The sequence below is a fragment of the Rhinatrema bivittatum genome, chromosome 8 (assembly GCF_901001135.1).
Source record: "Rhinatrema bivittatum chromosome 8, aRhiBiv1.1, whole genome shotgun sequence".
Lineage (NCBI taxonomy): Eukaryota > Metazoa > Chordata > Amphibia > Gymnophiona > Rhinatrematidae > Rhinatrema > Rhinatrema bivittatum.
In genome coordinates, this window is record NC_042622.1 from 236,828,534 (window position 1) to 236,852,170 (window position 23,637).

General features: G+C 47.6%; 1 protein-coding gene across 2 annotated transcripts in view; it reads left to right on the forward strand.

Annotated features, from left to right (window-relative positions):
* CPAMD8 (C3 and PZP like alpha-2-macroglobulin domain containing 8) overlaps nucleotides 1-23,637 on the forward strand; it is a 510,164-nt gene that overhangs the window by 269,802 nt on the left and 216,725 nt on the right. For both annotated transcript variants that reach the window (XM_029614183.1, XM_029614185.1), the window contains exons 21-22: nucleotides 4,383-4,536; nucleotides 23,381-23,523. In XM_029614183.1, the coding sequence (XP_029470043.1) occupies nucleotides 4,383-4,536; nucleotides 23,381-23,523 (297 nt within the window). The remainder of the gene's footprint in view (nucleotides 1-4,382; nucleotides 4,537-23,380; nucleotides 23,524-23,637) is intronic.

A 23,637-nucleotide genomic window follows, 5' to 3' on the forward strand; every position in this document is an offset into this window, starting at 1 on the left:
ATGTCACACCAATGGCCCGCTTAGCCATGAGACTCATGCATTGGACTCTGAGGTCACAATGGATTCAAGCTGTTCAGCCTCTGTCGACCATTGTCCACATCACCGACTCACTCCGTCTGTCTCTCGCCTGGTGGAAAAATCAGAACAATCTCCTCCAGGGACTGCCCTTTCTCGTGCCAGATGCTCAAGTCATTCTCACCACCGACACTTCCAACCTCGGGTGAGGAGCCCATGTGGCCAATCTGCAGACACAAGGATCTTGGTCTCCAGAGGAAGCCAAACACCAGTCAAAAAAGCAAACAGAATGTTGGGAATTATTAGAAAGGGAATGGTGAATAAAACGGAAAATATCATAATGCCTCTGTATCGCTCCATGGTGAGACCACACCTTGAATACTGTGTACAATTCTGGTCGCCACATCTCAAAAAAGATATAATTGCGATGGAGAAGGTACAGAGAAGGGCTACCAAAATGATAAGGGGAATGGAACAGCTCCCCTATGAAGAAAGACTAAAGAGGTTAGGAATTTTCAGCTTGGAGAAGAGACGGCTGAGGGGGGATATGATAGAGATGTTTAAAATCATGAGAGGTCTAGAACGGGTAGATGTGAATCGGATATTTACTCTTTTGGATAATAGAAAGACTAGGGGGCACTCCATGAAGTTAGCATGGGGCACATTTAAAACTAATCGGAGAAAGTTCTTTTTTTACTCAACGCACATTATCCATGCTGAGCGTTTATCAGATTTGTACATTGCTCTAGAGGAATCTACTGTGTTATCCTCTTTAACTTCGCCATATGTCAACTCTGTGATGATTCAAGTTTAATCGAGTGGCTTGTAAGCCCCTGAGGCAGCTCTTCGAGCGAAACTCGGCCAGAGTCGGGCAAGCTTCAATAAAAATCTGTTTTACACCGATCCATCCACGTGTTTTCCTTGCTATCAGCCACCTTGGATCGGCTACCGGTTTGTTATCTCAGAGGATGTGGTTAGTGCAGTTAGTATAGCTGTGTTTAAAAAAGGATTGTATAAGTTTTTGGAGGAGAAGTCCATTACCTGCTATTAAGTTCACTTAGAGAATAGACACTGCCATTAGCAATGGTAAAATGGAATAGACTTAGTTTTTGGGTACATGCCAGGTTCTTATGGCCTGGATTGGCCACTGTTGGAAACACGATGCTGGGCTTGATGGACCCTTGGTCTGACTCAGTATGGCATTTTCTTATGTTCTTATGTTCCTGGAGCTTCGAGCAATGCGATATGCGCTCAGGGCTTTTCAAGATCACCTATCACATCAAGTCATCCTGATTCAGATGGACAACCAGGTGGCCATGTGGTACATCAACAAGCAGGGAGGCACAGGCTCCTTCCTTCTGTGTCAGGAAGTGCGCAGATTTGGGCGGAAGCTCTCTCCCACTCGATGTACCTCAGGGCTACCTACTTGCCGGGGGTGGACAATGTTCTAGCAGACAAGCTGAGTCAAGTCTTCCAACCGCACGAGTGGTCTCTCAACTCCTCGGTAGCGAACTCCATCTTCCGACAATGGGGATATCCTCAGACAGACCTCTTTGCGTCCACTCAGAACCACAAAGTGGACAAATACTTCTCCCTCATTCGCAGCAAATGCTCTCAGCCCAGAGATGCATTCTCCCTCTCATGGGTTACCGGTCTGCTTTATGCATTCCTTCCACTTCCTCTTCTCTTGAAGACTCTCATGAAGCTATGTCAAGACAAGGGAACCATGATCCTGATAGCACCTCATTGGCCACGCCAAGTGTGGTATCCCATAATCCAGGATCTCTCCATCCGCAAACACATTCCCTTGGGAAAGGACCCGCTCCTGATCACTCAAAACCTTCGCCTTCGCCATCCCAATCTTCAAGCCTTGTCCCTGACGGCATGGATGTTGAAAGGTTAATCCTTCAACCACTTAACCTTTCAGATTCCGTTTCCCGTGTCTTGATTGCTTCACGGAAGCCTTCCACGAGAAAATCTTACTCCTATAAATGGAAAAGGTACACTTCATGGTGCACCTCTCAGTCCCTTGATCCCTTTTCCTGTCCAATCCCAAGGTTTTTGGACTATCTCTGGCATCTGTCAGAGTCAGGTCTCAAGACATCTTCCATCAGAATGCATGACAGTGCGGTAGCCGCCTTCCATAAAGGTGTCTGGGATGTCCCTATATCCGTACAACCCCTTGTAACACGTTTTCTGAAGGGCTTGGTCCACATCAAGCCACCTTTACGTCCTCCGGCCTCTTCTTGGGACCTTAATCTGGTTCTCGGTCGGCTCATGAAACCACCATTTGAGCCTCTTCATTCCTGTGACCTTAAATATCTCACATGGAAAGTGATTTTCCTTTTGGCTATCACTTCAGCTTGCAGGGTTAGTGAGTTACATGCCCTAGCTACCTATCTGCCTTACACTAAACTCCTGCAGGACCGGGCGGGACTCCGCACTCACCCTAAGTTTTTACCTAAGGTAGTTTCGGAGTTTCACATTAATCAATCCATCATACTATCTAACTTCTTTCCCAGGCCCCATTCCAATCCAGGGGAACAGGCTCTGCATACCCTTGACTGTAAACGGGCTCTAGCTTTCTATCTAGACAGTACAGTTGCCCACAGGAAGAGCACTCAGTTATTTGTCTCTTTCTATCCCAACAAATTAGGGCAACCTGTGGGTAAGCAGAATCCCTCCTCCTGGTTGGCGGACTGCATATCTTTTTGCTATCAGCAAGCAGGCATTCCTTTTCAAGACCATGTTAAAGCACACTCTGTGAGGGCCATGGAGACTTCAGTAGCACACTTACAATCGGTGCCGCTTCCTGACATTTGCAGGGCTGCCACCTGGAGTTTTTTCCATACTTTCGCAGCCCACTCTTGCTTGGACAAAGCCGGAAGACAAGATTCCATCTTCGGCCAGTCTTCCTGCGTAACCTATTTCCAACGTGACGTACCTACACCCTTCCACCTGCCCGCTGGGGTTCAGGATGCCCTCTACCAAATTCCACCCCAGTCGTTGTGCCTGTTGCACGCCGTTGGGTACATTTAGTGCATGTTCGGACATCCTCAGCTCGGTACTCACCCATATGTGAGGACTACCATCTTGCTTGTCCTGTGAGAAAGCAAATGTTGCTTTCCTGTAACAGGTGTTCTCACAGGACAGCAGGATGTTAGTCCTCATGAAACCCGCCCATCGCCCCACGGTGTTGGGTTCGTAACGTTTTGTTATTTTATTTTTTCGGCACTGCCTGTAGCTTTCAAATAAGACTGAAGGGGGACCCCTGCTGGCTGCAGGGTTAGTGCCATGCTGGGCATGCCCAGTAGGGGCCAGTCAAAGTTCTGGAAACTTTGACAGAAGTTTTCCGTGATTGGGCTCCATCCTGTGATGTCACCCATATGTGAGGACTAACATCCTGCTGTCCTGTGAGAACACCTGTTACAGGTAAGCAACATTTGCTTACCGCCACATTCCTGACATAGCTTCCTGCAGCATCCTTGGGCCTGGTTTAAACCACCTGCACTTCCTTTTATAGATCATGCAGCCAGCATTTCCTGTGGGCACTGACTGATGATGTCATCCCAGTTCTGGTATATAAGGAAGCTCAGTTCCACCATCCAGTGCCTCAGCAATAGGTCCTCTTGCCTTGTCTGCCCTGTGTGGTGCTTCTCTTCGTTGTGCCTGCCTGTTCATGTCCTGCTCTTCATCTTCCTGCTGTGGTTCCCAACCAGTTCCTTGACTTCCTGTATGGATCTTGCCCTGCCCCTTTTCTTTCCTGTCCTTGCCTTGCTCCTCTCTTTGTTGTCCAATTCAGTCATCTGTTGTCTCTTCCAGTCTACATCTTGTGTCCCCTTGTCTTTGTCTCCCTTGTTGCGTCCTCTCTGACTAATTCTTGGTTCTGACCCCAGCCTATTTCTCTGCTTGTGCTGACCACTGCCTGAATCTCAATCTTGCCTGGCTGCTGCCTGCCCTGACTTTACTCTGCTCTTTGCCCTGTCTCTTCTCCATGGGACCCTCCCCAAGTCCTGCCAGCCCTCAAATCCAAGGGCTCAATCTGCGGAGGAAGGAGCTGGTAAAGGTGAAGCTCAGACCTGGTACCAGTTCTTGTAAGTCTGCCTGCTGTCGATGGGGGCCCCCGGGTCACCAGTTGGGCAGTGCCAACCTCACCACAGAGCAAAGGCTCACACAGTGTGACAGTACAGCATCACGTCTGACTGACGTTCCCTAGCTACTTTATAATTTCATTGATATCTCACTGCTTTATGGCAATAATCCCATTCACATTAATACCTAAACCTGTCTCTTAGATCTTGTTTGCAAATGTACAGTATTTCACAAGAGAAATTGTCAATCATAGCAGTTACTTAATTTTTTAACAGGTTCATGTAAAGGTTTCAGTCCCGAAAGGCATCAGATTTATTGGTTATCCAGGAAAGCATCATCTGACGAGGAAGATGTGTGTGCCTGCCGGGGAGATAAAACCAACCTTCATTGTTTTGTCTTTCAGTGAGCTGGGATCCAGTAACATCACAGGTAGTATTTGCTCTGCAGCCTCAGCCTTGACATGCTGCATGTCTATATATTCTTTTGTTTTTGGTTTTTTTTATAGCAGACAATGGCTCAGTATTATTGCAGATCTAACTTATCCAATTAATTTAACAGGATAAGTCTGAATATCGGCACTTAACTGGTTAAGTTAACTGAACAAATAGCGCAGCCGCAATCTGCCTATTCTCTCTACCCATTGACTATCCAGCTATCTTCTTAGTAGGATAAGTGACTAATTTGGCTAAGTGGCTGCCGCTGAACATAACCACATATTCAGCGGCTACCACATAGTCAGAGAAGTCCTACCTATCCAGCTAAGTAGCATTTTAATATTGGCCTCCACGAATCTACAGGTACACAATGTGCAAACTATTAGCCACAGTGAGGCAGGACAGTTTTCAGGCAACAGATTAACTTGGATAGAACATTTTGAAAGTTGAGCTTCCCATGTCCACCCCTAAGTAAACATTATACTAAAATGTAGGCAATAGGATGTTTCAGAAATATTTACAGTGTGGTCCTAAACAGAGAAATACAAGCATACCATTCATATTTTAAATCTTGGCATGCATGCAGCCATCACTGTACTGAATGTTGTCAGAAAATAATATCTGATTCCTGGAATGCATACTTGCTTAAGGGGACAAGAAATATTATTGTTGTTATCTAATTACATTTAACTAAACATGGCCACAGTGATGTAAAGTGATTTGGTGGTAGAGCCAGGTTTTAAAATAATATCTCAGGAGTTCTTTTGACTTGTAGTTCAGTGCTGTTACCAAAAGATAAGCTCCCACCTTCCCCCACTGTTCACAGCAAGAAGGAGAGAGCTAGTGCCACTCTTGAGATTTGCATCAGGGCCTTATGACTCGGGCCCAGAAAGAAAACATCCCTGTTCAGCATATTTGTTGGTTTGTCATGTCTGTGTAATTCATGTGGTCCAAATCCCAGCTTGGCCAGCTCAGCCTTTCATCTTTCTAACATATGGCGCAACACCACTTAAAAGTTTAAGATCTCTGGGTATGACAGGCAATTCTGCATCTTAGCATGAATCTGTATCCTCCGTGCCCTATATAGTATCTCAGAAGTAAGCATATCAAATACTTGTAATCTGTATCAGTTTAAAGTATGATTGACTGCTAAGTAATCTTTTTTTTAAAAACTTCTTTTGAACTGCACATTTGCAGTTCCCTTGTGTATGGGAGCAGCCATGTTTGCAAGAGAACTTCAGGCTGCACTCTCTGGATCTGATTGGTCTAAATGGAATAATGTCACAAACGACATGATGCTGAAACACTTGCTCACTATACCACATGAATCAATTGGTTCCCCTTCCAGGTGCAATCATCTGAGAGATAACTTTGGAGCCTGGCCATTTCCAGGGACTTGAGGAAAATTCCACAAAAAATCTCACCATGGGGAATAAACTCTATTTGATATAGGTCCAGAGTTAATTCCTGGCTGTGTGTACTTTTAAAGTATTGCAGAAGGGGGGGTTGTCTTTCCTTTCAGAGGCTGTGCTGTGCTTCAGGAAGACACATAGGAGATTTTGCCTGAACCTTGCATCTGAAGTCACCGAGAGGTGCCAAGGAAGGACAAAAAGAACTGTGTGGCATTCAGCTGCAGGCATGGCCCTAGTAGCAGATTTGTATGCCTCATTGGTGTCTATGGGGAAGAAGAGGAAGGGGATCCCTAGGTCTGTGTACCACGGATCCCTCTCTCCATGGAACATCCTAATATAGAGGATTATATGGTATATTGAAGGCAGAGGTTTGGTGCTCATAGTGTTGTCTTAAAAGGGACGGCCATCTCCTTCATCCCCTAGATTTGTGTTCACTCTAAGTTTTCTATCAAGCAGTCAGTTTAGTCTGTGGGGCAGATGTCGTTGATTACTGATGTGAGAGCTTCAAGCCCCAATGATGGGCAGACATGCTGGATTGGCCACAGCACATTTGCCAATTTCAATGGGTGAAATTGCTCTGTGAAGTTCTGCTGAGCTCTCCATTGGATCTCTGCTCGAGGTACCATCTTCTAAAATTCTGGAGACCCTATGGACTGCCAACAAAGGTTGTTAAAGTCTTTATCTGGAAAGGTTGACCATGTCTTGTCAGCCTTTGGAGAAAAGAAGGCACAAGTGAACTCTCAGGAAAATTTGCTTGCTGATCAGTCAAAAAAGAAATCTAGAAACTCAAGTTAAAGCATTTCAGCAGACTGATGTAGCCTTGATTAAAGATATGAACTTACTACATCATAAGGTTTAGTATTTTGAAAATTAGTCAAGATTGAATATTTTGTTTTTTTTAATTTTCCCAAATGTTCATTGATTAGATATGTTAAAAAGGTTCTATCCTGATTTGTTAAACATTCCCCCAATCTCTAAAGAGGCTGATATTCAAACGGCACATAGCCGATTAAGTTGGACTTATGCAGTCAAGTGGCGGCCGCTGAATATCTGGCTATGTTCAGTGGCTGCCACTTAATTGGATAAGTCACTAGGGATGTGAATCGTTTTTTGACGATTTAAAATATCGTCCGATATATTTTAAATCGTCAAAAATCGTTAGAGCCGCGATACAATAACAATTCCCCCGATTTATCGTCAAAAAATCGTAAATCGGGGGAAGGGGAGGGCGGGAAAACCGGCACACTAAAACAACCCTAAAACCCACCCCGACCCTTTAAAATAAATCCCCCACCCTCCCAAACCCCCCAAAAATGCCTTAAATTACCTGGGGTCCAGAGGAAGGGTCCCGGTGTGATCTTTTATTCTCGGACCTCCAGTGCGTTGTAGAAATGGCGCCGGCACTACCTTTGCCTTGTCATATGACAGGTCAAAGGTAGCGCCGGCGCCATTTTGTTTTTTGTCCCCCGACGTCAGGAGCATAGGAGATCGCTCCCGGACCCCCGCTGGACCCCCAGGGACTTTTGGCCAGCTTGGGGGGGCCTCCTGACCCCCACAAGACTTGCCAAAAGTCCAGCGGGGGTCCGGGAACGACTTCCTGCATGCGAATCGTTTTTCTGTACGGAAAATGGCGCCGGCCATAAGGCGTATGGCCGGCGCCATTTTCCGTACGGAAAAATGATTCGCGGTAGGAGATCGCTCCCGGACCCCCGCTGGACCCCCAGGGACTTTTGGCCAGCTTGGGGGGGCCTCCTGACCCCCACAAGACTTGCCAAAAGTCCAGCGGGGGTCCGGAACGACCTCCTGCAGTCGAATCGTGTTGCCATACGGCCGGCGCCATTTTCCGTACAGAAAAACGATTCGATTGCAGGAAGTCGTTCCCGGACCCCCGCTGGACTTTTGGCAAGTCTTGTGGGGGTCAGGAGGCCCCCCCAAGCTGGCCAAAAGTCCCTGGGAGTCCAGCGGGGGCCCGGGAGCGATCTCCTACGCTCCTGACGTCGGGGGACAAAAAACAAAATGGCGCCGGCGCTACCTTTGACCTGTCATATGACAAGGCAAAGGTAGCGCCGGCGCCATTTCTACAACGCACTGGAGGTCCGAGAGTAAAAGATCACACCGGGACCCTTCCTCTGGACCCCAGGTAATTTAAGGCATTTGGGGGGGGTTCGGGAGGGTGGGGGATTTATTTTAAAGGGGTGGGTTTTAGGGTTGTTTTAGTGTGCCGGTTTTCCCGCCCTCCCCCTTCCCCTCCCCCCCCCACTGGACCCCAGGTAATTTAAGGCATTTTGGGGGGGTTCGGGAGGGTGGGGGATTTATTTTAAAGGGTCGGGGTGGGTTTTAGGGTTGTTTTAGTGTGCCGGTTTTCCCGCCCTCCCCCTTCCCCTCCCCCCCACTGGACCCCAGATAATTTAAGGCATTTTGGGGGGGTTCGGGAGGGTGGGGGATTTATTTTAAAGGGTCGGGGTGGGTTTTAGGGATGTTTTAGTGTGCCGGTTTTCGATTTACACGATTTACACGATATTTAAAAAACCCAAACTGCGACGATCCGATTCCCTCCCCCTCCCAGCCGAAATCGATCGTTAAGACGATCGATCACACGATTCACATCTCTATAAGTCACTTATCCAGCTAAGTTTTTAGCTGGATAACTTGTGGGCATAGCAGAGTGGCACTGTTTAGCCAGATAAGTTATCCGGCTAAGTAGTGATATTGAGACTTTGCTGGATAGGTTATCCATCTAGATTTGACCTACTCAATGACAGGTCTAATCTTAAATCTATTTATTTATTTATTTGTTGTTGTTTTTTTATACCGACATTAAATTCAAAATATCACAATGGCTAAGACTTATCCAGCTAATTAGCAATTTAATCTGGGGATATTCAGCTACATAACCATGCAGCTAGATGTCTTGTCTGCCAGATAAGTCTATCCTGCTAACTTAGATAAACAGCTATAGTTTGAATATCTACCCTAAGGTGTTTTATTTAAAGACTGTGGGAAAGGTCAGTTTACCTGTTACAGATAATTCATCTGATAATATTAGTGACTTAGCTTTTATAGAGAATTCTCAAATTGATATCCAGTCAAGAACTACTTTATTAGTTTCTTATGTTTTGGAACCTAATATTCTTTCACCTCAAAAAATGTTTCTTGATCACAAGATTGCCTTATTCCCAGATGTTCTAGGAATATTCAATTAAGGCAAAAGGTGTTTTTGATGAAGAGATCTACAGCATTAGTTCTAGGTGCTTCCTTTAAGCTCTATTTTCCTTGCAGGTGACAGGTTGTTTATCTGATAAATTTGTCGATCTGGATCAATTGAAAGGATTTTTGAGGAGTAGAGTTTCCCATGATTCGTTCTCAAATAATCCAGTAGTTAATATGGATTGTCATACACAAAATTAGAATATGACCAACGTGCTTGGTCTTGTTTGTTTGTTTGTCTTGTGATGACCCCTCATATTGAGGTTTAATGGATGTAATCTCATTTTTTTTGTGTTTTTTGTTATTATTGTATTGTATTTTGTTTATCCATTGTAGTTTATATTAAGTTTCTTGGGGGGATTCCAAGATCTCATCTGCTTAGGAAGACACTGCCATTTGATCTCTGGTGTCCTTTCTCTACCTTGCTGTAATTTAATTTTTTTTTTGTGAATCTATGAGAAAAAAGCATAAGGGTAGATACGGTCCTACTTGGCCTCAACCCCAGTTGACTTCAGAGGAACGCTGGACATCTGGATATCATCATTGGCATTAGGCCTGACCTCTCTGGTGCTCCAAGAGAAGCAGACGGGTGCAGCTATGTCTCTCTCCCTGAAAACATCAATGTCTTCCTGAGTCTGGAGGTTCACAACCTGCCACTGGTACCTGTGAGAACGCTTCACTTTGACAGAAGGCCGAATTTACCTTCCGAAGTGGTGGTGGGGGCCAGCTGGTTGGGTCATCTCTGTGTTGGCCCCTGAAGTTGGAAATCAGGACTTGGGCCGTCAACGAAGAGATCTGGGCCTGCTGAGGAGCTATTGCGGGTGGAAGAAATTGGGAGAGCAGCATCGAGGACTCCTGTTCCTGTCCTGGTCTTTTTTCCTAGGCTGGAACTAGTTCAAGCTGCATCCATGACTGAACATATTTCTCTGGAAGATTTGGCAGTGTCTTTGTCAAGGGTAGAGGAATTGCTTTCAGGATCTGTTTGCAGCCTGTGTGTACTTACTTCACAAGCGGCTATGAAATTTCCAGAACAGGATAACTATTTCCAACAACAGGCAGCTCATTTAAGTACTATTTCTTCTCAAATTTCTATGGTTATGGATATAAAAAAGGTGATATTGAAAGATTATTTATTTTTAAGACATTGTGTGGAATGTTTGGAAAACTATGTCAGATGTAAGGATAATAAACTTTCTTAGATTGAAGACTAGTTCCCCTTATGAGACTTTAAAAAAAAAAATCTTTCTGAAAACTTAAACATTTCCATCCGGTAAATGCCTCCTGTTGCGCCCGTCGGTCGCAGATAGCTGCGCCCTTTATTGCTCACCTTTTTTCTGCCTGACTCAGTCCATTTTGGTAAGATGGCTGCCTCCGCTTCTCCACACCATACCCTCCGGCATCCCCGGTCCAGCATGGGCGATTGCATTTGCCATCTTTCTCACGGGACAAGCAGGATGGTAGTCCTCACATATGGGTGACATCATCAGGATGGAGCCCAATCATGGAAAACGTCTGTCAAAGTTTCCAGAACTTTGACTGGCCCCTACCGGGCATGCCCAGCATGGCACTAACCCTGCAGCCAGCAGGGGTCCCCCTTCAGTCTTTTTTTTTTTCGCTCAGCAGTAGCCTCGGGGTTTAGGAGCTCTGAACAGATTCCTGACAGGAATTTTCCTCACGGACTTATTTAAAATTATTTTGCCCCACAGAGGTCCCTCCTCTAACTTTTCTCAGGCTGCGGTACTCCGGTAAGTTTTTCACCGTTTTTCGTCGATTACCATCGAGTTTATTTTATTTATTTATTTATTTTTATTTTTTCTATACCGATATTCTTGTAGAGATACAAATCATACCGGTTTACATTTAACTTCAGTTTCGCCTTAAAGCGATACAGTAAAACAAGTTTCAAAAATTTTAACAGTAAAAAGAGATGAAACATTCTGATCTGAACATTGCCTTATAAGATCATTGGAAATTATTTATACATAACAAACAAGCACATCAAATAATCAGAGGAATTGAGATATTCATCTTAGAGGGATGAGAGTAAGGTTAAATAAATGAAGAAAATGATGAGGAAAGTGTAGGGGGTAAGGGGCAGAGAGAGGGATGGGTGAGAGGGATAGTCTGAAGAAAAGCAAGTAGAGAGAATATTGAAAGGAAGATAAGATAAGTTAGTTTGGCCCTCGCAGCCTACTGGCCGTCGACCGTACCGCGGCTCGATTTTTTCTATGGCCATGGCATCGAGTTTTCGTCGATGCCCGGAATGTACTCGCACCATGTCTATCACAGACCCTCATTGAGTCTGTGTAATGTGTTTAGGCTGTGAGCATGATGTCCTGACTTGCACCAAATGTGCCCTTATGATACCAAAAGGTCAAGAAGCCAGAATGGAGAAGATGGGACTACTTTTCTGTGCTCACACTCCGACGCTGTCCATCGCATCGACGTCATCTGAACCGGCACCGTCGAAGTCGCACCACCATCGACAACCGTCCGGTGACTGCCTGCCATCGACGTCTTCACGGCCATCGACTCCCGTTTCTCCCCCCTCAAGATCGAGGGGATCGAAGGGAGAAACATCGCGATCGACATCGTAAGTCTCGGACCGTTGAGGGAGCGAAATCATCGACCTCGCCACCGTCCGAGCCACCATCGAAGAAGCCCCATCCAGGAACGGCACCAACCACTCCTGCGATCGGGACATCGAAGCCACCTTCACCCGATCAGGGTTTGGGAGTTGCGATTCCGCCTGGAAAGGTGGTCCCTCCGACTGTGCCTCAGCCTCCCTCTTCCGTCACGGAGCCGGAGCTGATTGCCCCAGGTCTCCGGGAAGAACTGGACTGGCTGGTCCAGGAGGCCATCGACAAGGCGCTGCAACGACTCCAGGTCCCTCCGGCACCAACACCGGCACCGAGAGTGGAACCGGTCACCGACCCGATTCCGGCAGTGCTGGCACTGCTGCTATCCCGGATGGAGGCGCACATGACTGCCCTTCAACTGGTAATTCCCGGGTCTCCGATGGCCCCGGTGTGCTCCCCGATGACAGCTTCATTGGGAGGAGAAACACCGTTTCGCATTCCTCCTTCGGGGGTATTGCCTCAGCCATCGATGCCATGTCGTCCCTCACCACCGATTCATTCATCGGGAGTGATACGCACATCGGCGCCATCGATGCCTTCGATGCCAGCACTGATGCCCCCCAGGGCGTCCACGGTGCCCTCGGTGATTCCTTCGATTTTCTCGGAGCCTCAGCCGGGCCCTTTGGGTATCCAACCCCCTTCTCGTCTTACAGGTCAGCCTGCTGATCCTTATGACACCTGGGGTGATGATACTTCCACAGACACCGATGATTTACCTTCACCTCCTTCTCCTACTGAAAGTAGAAAGCGTTCTCCTCCAGAGGACCTCTCTTTCGTTAATTTTGTGAAAGAAATGTCAGAATTGGTCCCTTTCCAGCTTCAGATGGAGCAAGATGATAGGCACCAGATGATGGAGCTTCTCCAATTCCTGGATGCCCCTAAAGTGATCACTTCTATTCCCATTCATCAAGTTCTTCTTGACCTCCTCAAAAAGAACTGGGAAAACCCTGTATCCATTGCCCCAGTACACAGAAAGGCTGGCACTACTTATCTGGTACAGTCAGCCCCTGGCTTTCAAAAATCTCAGCTTGACCACCACTCAGTTGTGGTGGAATCTGCTCAAAAGAAAGCAAAAAGGACAAAACCACACTCCTCTACCCCTCCTGTCAAGGAACACAAGTTCCTAGACAATATTGGTCGACGAGTGTTCCAAGGGGCCATGCTTATCTCCAGGATTGCTTCTTACCAGCTGTACATGACCCAATACAACAGGGTCATTTTCAAGCAAATACGGACTTCTCTGAAACCCTGCCTGACCAATTTCAAGAACATCTTCAAACCCTTGTCAACAAGGGGTTTGAGGCAGGAAAGCATGAGATAAAAACAGCTTACAATATCTTCGACACCTCCACTAGAGTGTCTGCAACTGCCATTTCAGCAAGTCGCTGGGCCTGGCTCAAGTCTTCTGACCTTCGCCCAGAAGTACAAGACAGGCTCTCTGACCTGCCCTGTATAGGAGATAATCTGTTTGGTGAACAGATTCAGCAAATAGTGGCTGAATTAAAGGACCATCATGAGACCCTCAAACAGCTCTCATCGATACCTTCTGACTTCCCTTCTAGACAGCCCTTCAAGAAGGACTCTAAGAAGTCATTCTTCCACCCAAGGAAGTACTATCCTCCACCAACAAGGTTCCGAGTTACGAGGTCTTATCAGAAATCTCAGCCTTGCCAACCCCGGAAGCAAAAGCCACAAGCAGCTCCCCAGCCGGGGCCTGCTTCAGGTTTTTGAAGTTCCCTTGGAGAGCAGCAGCCTGATCCCTCTGCCAGGCATACCAGTGGGAGGTCGATTGTGCCACTTTCACGGCATGTGGCAATCAATCACAACTGACCAATGGGTGCTAGAAATCATTGCTCAGGGTTACCACCTGAACTTTCTTGCTCTTCCACCGGAATCACCACCTCTACAAGCGTGGAGAGTAACCGACCACTCTGTCCCTCTGGAGCAGGAGGTTTCCCTTCTTCTCCAGTTAAGAGCAATAGAACCCGTCCCTCTTTCACAACAAGGCCTAGGGTTCTATTCCCGGTACTTTTTGATCCCCAAAAAATCCGGGGGTCTTCGTCCAATTCTGGACCTACGTGCCCTCAACAAGTACCTCCAGCGGGAAAAGTTCAAGATGGTAACCCTGGGCTCGCTCCTACCTCTACTACAAAGAGGAGACTGGCTCTGCTCTCTGGACCTCCAGGACGCGTACACCCACATTGCGATAGCTCCAGCTCATCGCAAGTACCTCAGGTTTTTAGTAGGCCCAAAGCACTATCAATACTGAGTGCTTCCATTCGGCCTAGCATCGGCACCACGAGTCTTTACGAAATGTCTCGTGGTTGTCGCAGCCTTTCTCAGGAAAGAAGGTGTTCACGTCTATCCCTATCTAGACGACTGGTTAATCAGGGCCCAACCCAGCAAGCCGCTCGATCGTCCCTGGATTTGACCCTACACACTCTAATTTCTCTAGGATTTCTCATCAATTATGAGAAATCCTATTTAGTCCCATCTCAAACCTTATCGTTCATTGGGGCAAACTTGGACACCTTACAGGCAAAAGCCTTTCTACCTCAACAATGAGTGCAAACCCTCGTGTCCCTCGCTCATCAGTTGCAGTCTCAGTATACAGCAACAGCTCAACAATTCCTTGTCCTTCTCGGACACATGGCGTCCTCAGTCCATCTCACACCAATGGCCCGCCTGGCCATGAGAGTCATGCATTGGACTCTGAGGTCACAATAGATTCAAGCGATTCAGCCTCTGTCAACCATTGTCCACATCACCAACGCACTCCGTATGTCTCTCACCTGCTGGAAAGATCAGAACCATCTCCTCCAGGGACTGCCTTTTCACCTGCCAGATCCTCAACTCATTCTCACCACCGATGCTTCCAACCTCGGCTGGGGAGCTCATGTGAACGATCTGCAGTCACAAGGATTTTGGTCTCCAGAGGAAGCCAAACACCAGATAAATTTCCTGGAGCTTCAAGCGATGCGATATGCTCTCAGAGCTTTTCAGGATTGCCTATCAAATCATGTCATCCTGATTCAGACGGACAACCAGGTGGCCATGTGGTACATCAACAAGCAGGGAGGCACACGCTCCTTCCTTCTGTGTCAGGAAGCTGCACAGATTTGGGCGGAAGCGCTCTCCCACTCAATGTACCTCAGGGCCACCTATTTGCCGGGAGTGCACAATGTCTTGGCAGACAAACTGAGTCGTGTCTTCAAACCACACGAGTGGTCTCTCAATCCCTCCGTAGCGACCTCTCTCTTCCAGCAATTGGGTCATCCCCAAATAGACCTCTTTGCGTCTCCTCAGAACCGCAAGGTGGACAATTACTGCTCCCTCATTCGCAGCGAGCGCTCTCAGCCCAGAGATGCATTCTCCCTCTCATGGGCAACCGGTCTGCTCTATGCATTCCCTCCACTTCCTCTTCTCTCGAAGACTCTCGTGAAGCTCCGTCAGGACAAGGGAACCATAATCCTGATAGCACCTCACTGGCCACACCAAGTGTGGTGTCCCATACTCCAGGATCTCTCCATCTGCAGGCACATTCCCTTGGGAACGCACTCGCTTCTGATCACTCAGAACGACGGATGTCTACGCCATCCCAATTTTCAGGCCTTGTCCCTGACAGCATGGATGTTGAAAGGTTAATTCTTCAACCACTTAACCTTTCAGATTCGGTTTCTCGTGTCCTGATTGCTTCACGGAAGCCTTCCACGAGAAAATCTTATTCCTATAAATGGAAAAGGTATACATCATGGTGTTCTTCACAATCCCTTGATCCCTTTTCCTGTCCAATCCCAAGGTTTTTGGACTATCTCTGGCATTTATCGGAATCAGGTCTATAGACCTCTTCCATCAGAATGCATGTCAGTGCGGTAGCAGCCTTCCATAAAGGTGTCGGGGATGTCCCTATATCGGTACAACCCCTCGTAACACGTTTTCTTAAAGGCTTGCTCCATATCAAGCCACCTTTACGTCCTCCGGCCCCTTCTTGGGACCTTAATCTGGTTCTCGGGCGGCTCATGAAACCACCATTCGAACCTCTTCACTCCTGTGACCTAAAATATCTCACATGGAAAGTGATTTTCCTTTTGGCTATCACTTCAGCTCGCAGGGTTGGTGATTTACAGGCCCTAGTTACCTATCCGCCTTACACTAAACTCCTGCAGGACCGGGCGGTACTCCGCACTCACCCGAAGTTTTTGCCTAAGGTAGTTTCGGAGTTTCACATTAATCAACACATCATACTACCTATCTTCTTTCCCAGGCCCCACTCCTACCCAGGGGAACAGGCTCTGCATACCCTTGACTGTAATGGGCTCTAGCGTTCTACCTAGACCGTACAGTTGCCCACAAGAAGAGCACTCAATTATTCGTCTCTTTCCATCCTAACAAATTAGGGCAACCTGTGGGTAAACAGACTCTTTCCTCCTGGTTGGCGGACTGCATATCTTTTTGCTATCAGCAAGCAGGCATTCCTTTCCAAGACCGTGTTAAAGCACACTCTGTAAGGGCCATGGCGACTTCAGTAGCACACCTACGATCGGTGCCGCTTCCTGACATTTGCAGGGCTGCCACCTGGAGTTCTCTCCACACTTTCGCAGCCCACTATTGCCTAGATAAAGCCGGAAGACAAGATTCCATCTTCGGCCAATCTGTCCTGCGTAACCTATTTCCAACGTGACGTAACAACACCCTTCCGCCTGCCCAGTGGGATTCAGGATGCCCTCTACCAAATTCCACCCCAGTTGTTGTGCCTGTTGCACGCCGTTGGGTACATTTGGTGCATGTTCGGACATCCTCAGCTCGGTACTCACCCATATGTGAGGACTACCATCCTGCTTGTCCTGTAAGAAAGCAAATGTTGCTTACCTGTAACAGGTGTTCTCACAGGACAGCAGGATGTTAGTCCTCATGAAACCCGCCCGCCGCCCCCTGGTGTTGGGTTCGTAACGTTTTGTTTTATTTTTTCGGCACTGCCTGTAGCTATCAAATAAGACTGAAGGGGGACCCCTGCTGGCTGCAGGGTTAGTGCCATGCTGGGCATGCCCAGTAGAGGCCAGTCAAAGTTCTGGAAACTTTGACAGACGTTTTCCGTGATTGGGCTCCATCCTGATGATGTCACCCATATGTGAGGACTAACATCCTGCTGTCCTGTGAGAACACCTGTTACAGGTAAGCAACATTTGCTTTCTCCAGGAGTCACCTAGGGCACGCACGCATGCAGTCCCATCCTTTAGGTGCGTCATGGCGGGAACCTCGGGGGCATCCCCACCGCATGACATCACTAGCTCTGGTATTTAACCTACAAATACGATTCTTACTACGAGTTAGCAAGGAATCCTCCATGCTGATCTCTCCATGTTACCAGACGCTCCAGCTCTGTGTACTATCACTCCAGGATGACTTAGGTACCCGCTCCACGGTGTCCTTGCCTCGCTCCTCTTTACCCTCTGGGGTTTTCCATTACCAATAAGGACGCCTATGATACCCGCTCCTCGGGGGCTTGCCTTGCTCCTATCTGCTTTTCGGAGTTGCCTACCTATTACCAGGACGCCTACGGTACCCACTCCTCGGGGGCCTTGTTCGTCCGAGACCTCCGCTCCTCGGGGGTTCTCTCCTACAACAACTACCAGCATGAGAGTGAGTACTGCCGCTCCAGTTCTGTCTTTGCATTGTCTCAACTCTCACTCCATAGATTCTCGGCCTACCCTGCACCGCGGACCACTACCGAATCTGTTGGCTTCTTCATCTAAGCTTGGGTTCTTGGCCTACCCGCTTCGCAGACCACTACCGGACCCATCTCCCTTTTGGGACTTGGTGAGATTGTGGAACTGCCTTTTCCACCCTGCAACCTACAGATGGAACAATACCATCTATTTTCTCCTCTCCTAGCTGGAATCATCACCCATTCCTCGGGTTACCATCTACGTTGCAGTACAATAAAACTATTTCTCTGTATCCCTCTCTGTATTGAGCTAGCCTATCGCTGCAAGTCCCGACAGGGTTCCGCCCTATGGAGGGTGCCATCTCTTACAACGACCAAGGGCCCATGCGTCAATGTCCAAAGTATAACAGATTGCTAACTCCATGGACTCGGCTCAGCTCGCAGCCTTACAGGCCATTCCTGACCTCGCCCAGCGGATTACAGAGCAACAGAAATCTCTGGAGACACTAGCCGCCGCTTTCGACTAGTTGAACACCCGACTGAAAATGCCGACGGTTCCAGAGCAAGATTCCTCTCCTCAAGTGGTTGCAGTTCACACCACTGTACCATTACCAGCTCCAACACGCTTCTCTGGAGATGCCCAGATGTGCCGGGGTTTTATTAACCAGTGCTGTATGCACTTCTCGTTGCAACCGAACTACTTTCCCACTGCTGTTTCCAAGACTACGTATATCCTATCGCTACTTGATGAAAGAGCCCTGGCCTGGGCTTCACCTCTCTGGGAACGCAGCGACCCTGTTTTGAATGATCTGACTGACTTCTTGAACTTGTTCAAATCCATGTTTGACGATCCAGCACGTCAGACCATCGCAGGGTCTACTCTTCTTCACCTTCAACAAGGAAGTAAGCCTTTATCAGACTACGTTATTGAATTCAAGACACTAGCCTCTGAGTTTCATTGGGACTTGGGATGATTACGTGCTATATTTTTAGAGGGCCTTAATACTCGTATAAAAGACAAACTAGCGACTCGTGACTTGCCAGACACTTTGGAATCTCTCATAGATTTAGCTGGGAGAGTTGATCACAGGATACGCGATCGGACTCAAGAAACAAAGTGTCACAAGAAGCACCCTACGGGCGGTAATCACCCTCGAGCCATGCACACGACTTCAGCCCAATCTTCTGTGCCCAGTGAAGAGGAAGAAGAACCGATGCAGTTGGGATGCAGTCACCTGACTTCTAAAGAGAGACGTTTTCGCAGACGCTCAGGTCTCTGTATGTACTGCGGTCAATCCGGCCATGCTGTCCAGACCTTTCCTATTTGTCCGGGAAAAGGCCAGACCTAGGATCTGCTGGAGGACTCCTCCTAGGTCTAACTACACCTTCTCCTCCATTATCTCTCCCCGTCTCTCTTATCTCCGAAGGCCTTGAATTCTCAACACTCGCAATCATGGATTCAGGTGCGGGAGGAAACTTTATGCTAAAAAGAATTGCAGACCATTTGCGAATTCCCACTACACCAATAGTTACCCCTCTACTGCTGCTTTCAATACATGGAGAACCACTCCCGGGGAGGTATCACTTTCCACGCAACCCATATGCCTTCGCACTGGAGCCTTACACACTGAGAACTTGAGAAGGCCTTACATACTTGCTCCTTGAGAAGGCCATTCACCCCGTGGTACTCGGCCTACCATGGTTACAGGAACACAAACCTCAGTTCAATTGGACCACCATGGAACCTCTCTGAGTGGGGCCCTGGCTGCCATGATCGTTGTCTAGCCAAAGTTTCACCACTGCCATGCATGTCAACAACACCCTCACTACCTGGTCTACCGCCACAATATGCGTCTTTTCAGGAAATCTTCTCCAAGCAAGCAGCAGATATATTACCTCTGCACAGGACCTTTGATTGTGTGATAAATCTCAAGCCTAATTCTGAGCCTCCCAAGGGAAGGGTATACCCCCTCTCAGTAACAGAGACTGAGGCCATGTCGGCTTATATCCAAGAAAACCTGCAAAAAGGGTTTTTAGACCCTCTAAGTCCCCAGCTGGCACGAAGTTCTTTTTTGTTGGAAAAAAAAGACGGATCTCTTCGCCCTTGTATTGATTACAGAGGTCTCAATGAAATCACCATCAAGGATCGCTACCCTCTACCATTGATAACCGAGCTGTTCAACAGACTCCAGGGGACCAAGGTGTTTACTAAGCTGGACTTAAAAGGGGCCTACAACTTGGTCCGAATCCATCATGGGGATGAATAGAAGACAGCTTTTAACACCCGTGATGGACGCTTTGAATACTTAGTCATGCCGTTTGGACTGTGCAATGCACCAGCGGTGTTTCAAAATATGATGAATGATATTCTGCGAGATTTACTGTACCAATCTATTTTAAAGCGGGTACATAACCGACTTCCCAAATTTGTTGGTTGGTGAATATCTAACCTTTAAATGCAATCCTGACATGAACCGTTCATGTTTCAGACAACGGTCTTTCTTCAGGGGAATATGATGACAATATATAACCAACCTCTTAGGATTCCGACCTCACCGCAGAATAGTCCTTCATGTCTATTAAGTGTGGTTCACCGCCTCATGTTGATTCTTCTCCGTCGCAAGCCACCGGAAGAATAACCTGAAATTCAAACTGACCCCATTTAAAGTGCTTTTGAAGATACATACTGAGCCAATCAGCGATGTAACCTATTAAAAACCCTTGAAGGTTTCACTAGATTGGAAAACTGCATGAAACAGAGGTGGTCCCTGATGACGTCAGGGACCGACCTGATAGTGAACTACTATCCTAATCACTCTATCTAAATCTCGGACCTGATGGAAATTGTAAAGGTTTTAAACGTCCTCCAATATCGCGCAGAGCTGCTTAAAACAGAGGTGGTCCCTGATGACGTCAGGGACCAACCTGATAGTGAACTACTATCCTGCTCACTCTATCTAAATCTCGGACCTGATGGAAATTATAAAGGTTTTAAACGTCCTCCAATATTGCGCTCAGCTGCTTAAATAACCTGATGCGTTAAAAACCTGCTTCTTGAGTATTAAAACTATATGCTGCCAAAAAAAGGAAGAATCGTTATACATTCTATACGGTGACTATGAAATGAGTCCATGTTGATGGATTACAACAAGATATTGAAATTTAATTCATCATTCATACCTCGAGGGGATGAAGATGTTAAAGTGTAAATCCAGAATGCTTCTCGATGGTTAACCATCGAGAAGCATGGTTTTTAATGCATCAGGTTATTTAAGCAGCTTTAACATCTTCCTCTGTTCATTCCTCAACTTGGCAACTTCCATGGTTGGTCAGGTCTACTTGCTTCAGTGAGTTCTTGTGTCTTGAATCCTTGTTCCTGTCTCGTCTTGGTGTTCCTGGTTCCTGACTTTGGATAGGCTAACGGTGATTCCTGGTGTTTGACTTCAGATCGACTAGCAGTGATTCCTGGTATTTGACTTCGGACTGGCAAGCGGTGATTCTCTGGTGTGTGACTTCGGACTGGCAAGTGGTGATCCCTCGATGTGTGACATCGGACTGGTAAGCGACGACCATCTGGGACTTGACCTTGGACTTCTTCTTGACCATCGTCTCCAAGGGCCCACCTAAGTCCCAGTGGCCAGGGTCCCTACAGGCTCCTCCTGGGGGGACCGCGGACTTCCAGTGGCGAAGACACACTTCCTTCCTCGACGTTACAACTCTTCGTCTGTTTCTACAGTCGCCTCTGTCTCCAGTGCCGAGGGTCAGCTGGTCACGTCTTCTGTTCCTGCCTCGCCACCCGATGGGAGAACCTACGGATCTTCCTCCTAAGGTATTCCATCCTCCAATCGGCTCAAGGGTTCACAAGTCTGAGCATAACACACTTTTTATTTATTTATGTATTCATTTTTTTAAAATATTTATAACTCACCTATCCACAATACTAGGCAGGTGACAAAAAATTAATAATTTCAAAAACTTAGAACACTAAACTTAGGAAATAAAAATAACTCTAAAAGCAAAGTAAAATAAATAAAAATAGCAAATACACATCGAAACTGTTGCACTGCGATGGGAGGGAGCGCTAGGGGGTGCTCCCAGTGTGGGATGAGATGTGTACCCCTGCGGGGAGACGAGCCCCTTCTGGGTAGACAGGAGGAATCTGGAGGCCCTGACCCTCCACCGGACCTGCACGCCCCAGTTAGACCATCAACGCAATGGTGGTCTCCGAGTGGTCCTCCGACCACTCCAATCCTTTTCGGACCTGCCGCTGGGTAATGGCAAAGGCGGCAGGCTGGACAGAGGTCAAGGGCGGACAGAGACATCTGGCACAGGGTGAAGACTCAGGCATTGAGGAAGACGAAGACTCAGGCGTGGCAAGGCATGGCATGGCAAGACAAGTTAAAATCAAGAAGTTAAAAGTCCAGAACTCTCGAGAGTGCAGGGCCTCCACCACTCAAGGACACTCGGTGAAGAGCAGCATGGAGAGGAGGAAGAACGACAGCCTCTCAGGAGGTCCAGGAACAGGAGGAAGGAGGATGATGATCAAGGTCCCTCAGGCGCCCTACACAGCCCGGCCAGGCTGGTCCTGGACCACTCTGTTCTCTACACAACCTACACAGCTAGCCGGCTGGTTGCGGACCACGAGGGGAGCGGGGCCTGCCCTAGGAAAGGGCAACATCAGGACATCAAGGATGGAGGAAGATGATGTCAGGAACACTGAAGACATCTGGACATAGACGAAGAGGATCTTCTGCCCCGTGGGATGGAAGACTCCCGCCAGTGCCCTACACAGCCCGGCCGGGCTGGTCACGGACCACTGGGATGGAAGGACGGAGCCTCAGGAACATGGACGAAGAACTTCAAGACATGAATACATCAGAAACATCTGAGACGGAGGATGTCGGGAACATGGACCAAGACAGGGCTGGAACGGAACATTAGGATATTGAAGACATCAGGGCTGGAACGGAACAACAGGACACTGAAGACATCAGGGCTAGAAACTGGAAACAAGGACAACGTGGGATCCCATGAAGATGATGAATGCCGAGCAGGAGCAGGAAACGAGGCGTCCTCAGGAGACCAGCTCCAGAAGGACAAGCTCCAGGGAGGAACTTGCTCCTTGCGAAGGCAAGGAAGGACTGGCTGAAGAGTCCTTTTGTAGGGCTGAAGGAAAGAGACGCCCAAGGAGGAGTCAGCAGGACCACTCCCTCACTGGCCCTTTAAGAAGGGCAGAGAGCTGCGGCCCTGCGCCTAGAGGAAGAAGCAGGAAGGACCATGGACAGCGGTGTCCCTGCTGCTGCGATGCTGAAAGCTGAAGCAGAGGAGGAGCCGGAGCTGGGCCGTGCAAGCCCCAATGTTGGAGGCAGTGTTCAGCCGCAGAGAGGCCTCCAGAAGTGGCTCCATGCCGCAAGTGAGTCCAGGCTGCAGAGGGACAGATATCTGCGGCAGCCTCCGGGCCGCAAGGCGATGACGTCAGTGGCTCCAGCCGCAATAGTAGGAGCAGCGCTGCGGCCTCCGCACTGCCGGAACAAGGCTTCAAGTCAGCCTCTGGGCCACGAAGGTAAGAGCCTGCTTCCGGCCCTGCCTTGAGCGGGATCACAACAGATACCCTGTAAAACATACCATAAAATCACAAAAATGTACAAGTATGGCATGCCTAGTGCAGGTTTAGGTCAGGCTAGGCCACAACGTATATTGTTTTGTGTTTTTAAATCTACATGTGGTGTTTTTCATGGAAAAAGTATCAGCTCTTGCTGGGCAATTTTCAAAGGGAATGTGCTTGCATGCTTTCTCTTTCGAGTATTGGTGCAAAATTTACTGTGGACTTTGCTTCAAAATACTTACTCTTGAAAATTGTCCACTATAAAGCTTGTTGGAATTTAGTTGTTTACATTTTTTTGTTTTGTTTTTCAGCGAGGGCATATGCCTATAGTGCAGCAAACTGCTGTCAGGAAAGAACACAGAGTGTGAAGAAAAACAAGCTCGGAGATGACAGTTATATGGACAGGAGAATACCATCTGGAAGTGACTATGTGAAAAGAAGTGTGATTATTGAGGTAAGAGGATGGTGTTCTGTACTAGAACTGAAAAAGATTACACAATATTAAAAAAGGACAATTGGATATTTGTTTGTTTTTAAAGAATATTGCTCTGGATAGAAATGGAAGTTG